General features: G+C 43.4%; 1 protein-coding gene across 1 annotated transcript; it reads right to left on the bottom strand.

Annotated features, from left to right (window-relative positions):
• Positions 1-356: 356 nt before the first annotated feature.
• tob1a (transducer of ERBB2, 1a) lies at positions 357-4,327 on the bottom strand. Its single transcript, XM_083976558.1, has 2 exons — positions 4,036-4,327; positions 357-2,543 (listed from the first exon to the last, which is right to left on the bottom strand). Exon 2 carries the CDS (start codon positions 2,329-2,331, stop codon positions 1,306-1,308), a length of 1,026 nt encoding a protein of 341 aa, XP_083832684.1. The 5' UTR covers positions 2,332-2,543; positions 4,036-4,327; the 3' UTR covers positions 357-1,305.
• Positions 4,328-6,580: the final 2,253 nt, after the last annotated feature.

The raw sequence follows: 6,580 nt of genomic DNA, 5'->3' as shown, positions 1-6,580 counted from the left end.
TGTGATGACGCCTGCGCACTAATATATCTGGGCCACTGGCAGAGGATATAAAATGTGTTGCAGTATGTGATATATAATCTACTGTAGCATTAGTTCCTGATGCGATTCACTAATGTAACAAGCTTACCCTGCAATCTGTCAGCTGTAAGCAAGCTGTCAAACCGTTTCGCTAAAGACCCACAAATGTAGCAAATAGGTTCATTAAAATTGGATGTGGCATACGTATTTAGGAAAAACCTGACTGATCTGACTTCAGGACAGACTTTAGGATTTGCCCCTACATGTTCAGAAGATTCAAATACCCTGGGTAAGACCAGCTCAACCACAAAAACCAATGACAAACTGAACAAGAGTAATTATTTTCAAGCTTTTTAATACAAACTTAATAAACTATCAGTCCCTCTTAACATGTAAGACACTGACTCCGAATACTTTGTTATACCGTTTGTTTTATCAAGTATTGCACAATGTAGGTACAAAATTAATATACGATTACATTTTGTCCATAATATAGCAAAAATCTTTAAACTCTTAACAGAAAATACAACTCTTATGTTTTTCAAAAAAGCAAATATTCTTAAATCCCACCACTACGGAATATTCTGTACACAATCTTTAGAATAGTCAATGTTTTTTTTAAGATGGATTCATTTTATAATTTCAATAAAAAAGAAAACATAAAGTTGCTGCAGCCATCACAGATCACTGGAGTAGTAAAAAGATATAAATGCAATACCATGTCGTAGAAACAATAGATACTCTGATATTTTACAAACTCTGTACTAAATTAAATTATACAATTAGAAAAAAGACCAGGAAATCCCACTTATTTTTGCCAATTTCTTGAAAAATTGGCGGTGTCCAGTTATGTTTAAATACTGAAAGAGGCCATGACTTGTGGTGGTTTTTTTTTTTTTTTTTTTGTCTTTTTTTATATCTTAAAACAGTCACATAAAAAAAATATTTTGTGCTTGGTTGGCAAAAGAAATAACAATGATGCATGTTGAAGTTTAGGTAACCAAGCTTGGACATCTTGTACTACAAGCTTCATCATTAAAGAAAAAAAAAAGGTATAACTCAAGGGGGCAAAGTAATTCACCCTCGGGCTCATGCTCTTAGACTCGTAACACAGATCTTACAGTTGACAAGTCACTTTTTCCTTTTATCCTTGACATTCTGTTCTTGTTTACACTTTTTTTTTTTTTTTTTTTCTCAAAATGTGCATTTTGTGTTTGTTTCCCCCCATCACATTATCTCTGGTCATTTCTGTGTGAAGTAGTAGCTTAGGTAGTACCTTTACATGTACTAGTTGGCCATAACTGGCTGGAATTGCTGGTTAGAATACTGCATGTTGTTCAAGCTGAAATTCAAGCCATCCATAAGGGACTTGTCGTTAAGGCCACCATAGGCCGCAAACATGTCGAAGGCATTGCTGTACTGCAGCGGGCTGAGGCTGAGCGAGCTGTCCCCGGGAAAGAGAGCACTCTGGCTGCCCTGGCCCTGCAGGCTGGGGAACACAAACTCCTTTGCATTGGGAGACAGGGCTGAGGGCTTCTGGTGCTGCTGCTGCTGCGCTCCGAGGCCCAACCCGTACAGAGAGTGCATGGAGGTGGAGATGGCTTTCTGTTTCAGGAGACTGTTCACATTCAGGCCCAGGTTGGTGGGAGAGGTGCGCGCGACCTTGTTCGCGGCACCGCTTCCGCCGTTGTTGTTGTTGCGTCCGCTGCTCTTCATCTTAGTGGAGCCAAACTTGGTGGCAGCGAAGGTGGCTGTTGTGAAGGTTAAAGGCTGCGTGGAGCGGGGCATAAAGGTGGGGCTGACGGCTGCCGAGTGGCCGAAAGGAGGAGAGGGTGAGCTGGAGCCCGGAGAGGCACCGTTCACAGGCTCGGTGATGGGCATGAAGACCTGTGCGTCTGGGTTGAAACTGTTCTTGATCTCCTTGTCCAGATCAAGCCCCCCACTGTTAGCTCCACTTTCATTGCTGTCATCAACGTACAATACTTTGACAGGCCCTTTCTCCCCGATCTGATAGGACACCTCAAAGGGGTCAATCCACACACTGAGGTCCTGGGGCAGGTTGTTGCGGACATCCTCAATGTCCAGCCCGCTCTCTTTGGCTGCCTTCTCCACCACAGGGTCCACCTTCTCCCCCACGTGAATGCATCTGAATCCCGAGCCCTTGTATGGCTTGTCAGGGTACCAGTGTCCCTCGTACTTCTGCTTCAGCTGGCGCTCCAGCTCCTCGCCGAAAATGTTGACCCTTCGCCTCGGCAGCTTGTTGTACAGGTACGAGATGATGAAGTTGAGAGCTACTTGGATTTCAAGCTGCATAGCTAACTGCTGACGTTTACCCGGTGCGTGAAGAATAGGTGTGTCTGACCTTGAATGTGTCCACTGGGTCTGCTTTGTTTATCCGTGGTTGGCAACACAGATGCTCTCCAGGCAGGATGACAAAAGCAATCACAACTTGGATAAAACAGGTTCAAAAGCAAAAGTGCTGGTTTTGTAGAAGTGGTGTCCTTCCACAGGGTGTGATATTTTTCCTGCAACAATTGGTAGAGGGAGAAAAAAAAACCTTAATCATTCATTTTGAAATGTTGACATCATTATATAAATATTTCTAAGAGGCTCACATCAGATATTCACAACAGATCATCCCATCTTTTCGGTTATTTGACACAACTATTCAAATCTTTTTTTAAGGCCAGTTTAAGCGGCTTTTAATTATTGTGTCTGTCTGAAATACAAGTGGATGTTGCAGTTTTTGCCTGCTGTGAGCTCAGATAGCCAAACTGTGTCACAGCAGCAACCAGATAGGGAAAAATGTGCAGCTACTGGAGACATATTAAACAGAGTCTACTTTATTTCTCGCTTGTCTGGCACTGAGCTGTGTGCATATATTGTTTATCTGTCAAAAACTAGGCATTGGACACATTGACCTCGCACTAGGACTCTGCAATCCTGTTACATAATAGGCTACTGGATAACATTCATACAGCAGGACACGGGGAAACGAACGGCGAAGTTGCATTTAATTCACCATAAAGGGTAAATCAAACAGAAGAAGTGCCTCGTCGGTAAAGCCTGATGGCAGAAGCAAATGATTTTGGGTGGGTTTCAAAGCTGACAATCGCGTCACTGTGACTGTGGTCATAGGCGTACAGCAACCACCGATTAGTTGGATCGCTTCCTAGATTAACAACAATGTCGAAATAGGACTTAAACCACTATGGCTACACCCATACGTTTAGCAATTTTAGCAAAGACAAGAGGGGGATACTTCAATGTTGAAACACGACGGTAGATCATGGAAATGTCATACACTATAAAGACCAAATTCAAGGAAATATAGGCTGCGCCCTTTAGAGAAGCTGGACTGACGGATACAGAGAGAGGGCTCAACTTGTCGATGCCTTATGAATACCTTAAAGTAGATGTGTGTGTTTTTTTCCCCTCTCTACCTCGACGGGGAGTGGATAAAAAGCTGCACAGGAAAACAACTGCAACATTTATCGCCTCCCTCATGAAACTGCCCCTCGAAGACAGTAGAAGGTTCCTGTCGGCTGCCCGAATGGCTACAGGTCTGAATTCAACGTATCGGGTTTCGTGAGTTGAGACGAATATTGTTACATTTTCTCTGACTGTAACAGCGATGACAACCCTTTGACATCGCAGGATACAATTAAAGCTACAATTAAAAGTGCGACACTGCAGGCTACAGTGTAATTTCCACGAGCACGACAGGCGTACTTGGAGCTTCTGTGTGAAAAAATGATTGTCATTTTTTTTAAAACCGAGACGAGAAAATAATTGACATAGCTACTCCCCACTTTTATCGCACGCAAGCGCCTGCATACACATTCACTCTCTATCACACACACACAGGCACACACACCCCTCCCTAACTTAGTGGACTGACGCAGCAAATCAGCTTAGTAAGTACGAATAGAGACACAGTGCGACAGCGAGCGAATTTAACATAAGGACATTACATATATCACAAGAAACAGTGTGGAGTCGGGTGAATATACTTACTTTTCTTGTAAAAAATAAAGATTCTCAGTAGTTCTGAAGTACCGTTAGTTAGTGCAAATAGAAAAAAAGTATAAATACTTTCTTCACATAGAATATATTATCAACAATACAAAAAAGTATTCCAGTACATGTAGATTTCGGAGGATTGGCGTTTACGGTTTGCTTCGGTTTGTGTTCTTTTAAGGTTATTTAGCGTTTCTTTTCCTCTTTCAGCAGGCTTGCAGAGTAGCTCCCTCCTACTCGGGAGTTTCGCAACTTCGTCCCCCTTCTGATACAGTGTTGCCTTTATTTATAGCTTTCCTCCGCCATGGGCACGAGGTAGGCGGTGATGCGGTTTCAGAGGTCAAAACAATACGAGCGGCCGCGATTGGTCCGGATTGCGAGACCCGCCCTCGACGTAGAGGCCGAGTCGCGCTCTGATTGGTCGAGCGGCGGTGTCGCTCAGAGACATATGATTCTGTGAAATGGGAGAGACGCCTATGATGAGCGCTTGCGTCAGAGATAACCTAGGTCTGTGCTGACAGCAAAAGGCAAAAGTAATTAATGTTAAGACAGGAACGATATTATATATTATATAAAGATATGTCCTAACTTTGTTTGAGCTGGCTTTGAACAAATACTGATATCGATGTGAGATTGTTGGTTTATATCGAGGGTTTATTAGCTGTTATTATTATTATTGACTAAACCTATTATTCAGGCACACACAGGCTGGTCTAACAGTCTTTACGAGACCATATTAGAAGCGCGATGCTATTAATTGATGCACCCAGGTAATCTACACACAGCTCGCTGGTCTTTTAATGCCTGTGCCATGTTTATACCACACAACACAGCACTAAAAGGAGACCCTAACGCGATCGTGGTCTTATTTATATCCCCTTCGTCGCAGATTATTCACACAGAACCATTCATATCGTCACCTGTCAACGAAAAACTGCAGGAGTTCATGATGAATGTAGCTATACAGCCTGAGAGGAGATTCCCTACAGCGGAACAATACAGCTGGCAGCAGTGTGGGTGGTGCTGAATGCTATCTAGAAAACACAAGCACTGATTGGTCTAAAACGGGGCAGGAGCCCTACGGTGAATGGTGTGTCCGTATCCAAGGTGCTGATGTAGGCTGCGCACGTCATTGCTCGGCTGAACGCACGCTGTTGCCAAATTTAAAGTGCACCAACACACATCTATATTCACACACACACACACACACACACACACACACACACACACACACACACACACACACACACACACACACACACACACACACACACACACACACACACACACACACACACACAACAACAGGTATATGTTCATGATATGAAGCCACTGCTGCAAAGAAAAGGTCGTTTCTACCATTTGTATTAAACCGTTAACCACAATAATGAATGAAGGTGTCTCTAGCAGTCTATAGACATAGCTGTAGCTGTTAATGACAGATATGTACAGTAAATATTGTCAATATTGTCCTGACAGACAGATAGATAGATAGATAGATAGATAGATAGATAGATAGATAGATAGATAGATAGATAGATAGATAGATAGATAGATAGATAGATAGATAGATAGATAGATGACAGACGGGGATGGATAATGCCCTATGTCCTGTATCCGTCACTTCTGTCATTACAGCAGCTGGTCTTGTACTGGGAGAGGAGCTGGGGCTGTTGGTCTGTGCAGGCCTGCTGACAGGGTGGACCTTTAGACATTCTTCATGCACTTAGGTTTGCCAAGCGGAGTCATGTGCTTGTTGTGAGCTGTAAATGTGTGCGAAAGGGCTCCCATGGAAAGTGCTGTGGGGATCAAATACATGAGACAGACGACGGGATCAGGCAGAGGCAGAATAGAGGAGAGAGATTACATGTTTTGACGTCGCCCCGTGGATTCAGATTCACATCTAGCTTTCATGGAGTGGAAGTGGGTGGGAGAGTGAGTCGGCTGCCAACAACACATACGACTTCCACAGTCCTGGCAAGGCCTTGTGGCTGTTTTCACTGTAAACAGCTCAGCACACTCTAATGTCACATGTCCTCTCGGACCAAAGCCAAATAGACATTCTCTCGAAGCTGCTTTTAATGGCAATTTACTGTATATACTGCGCATGGTTCCTGTGTTTTTTTTTCCTACAGTATGTGGATTGTGTGTGTGTGTGTGTGTCTTGTTATGTTGCCCACAGTTCTAACAAACAGCCGTCACCTGACAGAGCAAGGTCAGCAGCCATAATGAGGCATGTTAAGACCGCTATATTGTCTTAGGGTGTAATCCTCTAATGTATCCTACACTCACTGCCACTTCTGTCACTTGTGCTTATGAAGGCGTGTAACACCCTAAGATCTCTAATCCCCCCATCGGTCCTCAGCCGGAGTCTGTGCTTTGACTCCAGGAATGAGAGTGAGGATAGAGGGAGAAATTAAGTTAAATGAGTAATTTACCGAATGTTGTTGCTCATTTTCTGGTTTTATGAAAATCCACCTCATGAGGGCTTAGCCGAGCTGTTATAACGCTTGTTTACATCGAGGAAATATAACACCTTAAT

Source organism: Trachurus trachurus (genome assembly GCF_905171665.1).
Source record: "Trachurus trachurus genome assembly, chromosome: 8".
In the NCBI taxonomy this organism is placed as follows: domain Eukaryota; kingdom Metazoa; phylum Chordata; class Actinopteri; order Carangiformes; family Carangidae; genus Trachurus; species Trachurus trachurus.
The sequence above is the reverse complement of the archived record's forward strand: the minus strand, read 5'-3'. Positions and strand labels throughout refer to the sequence as shown.

Coding starts and splice junctions, on each gene's coding strand:
- tob1a (XM_083976558.1), bottom strand. CDS start 2,331: ATGCAGCTTGAAATCCAAGTAGCTCTCAACTTCATCATCTCGTACCTG.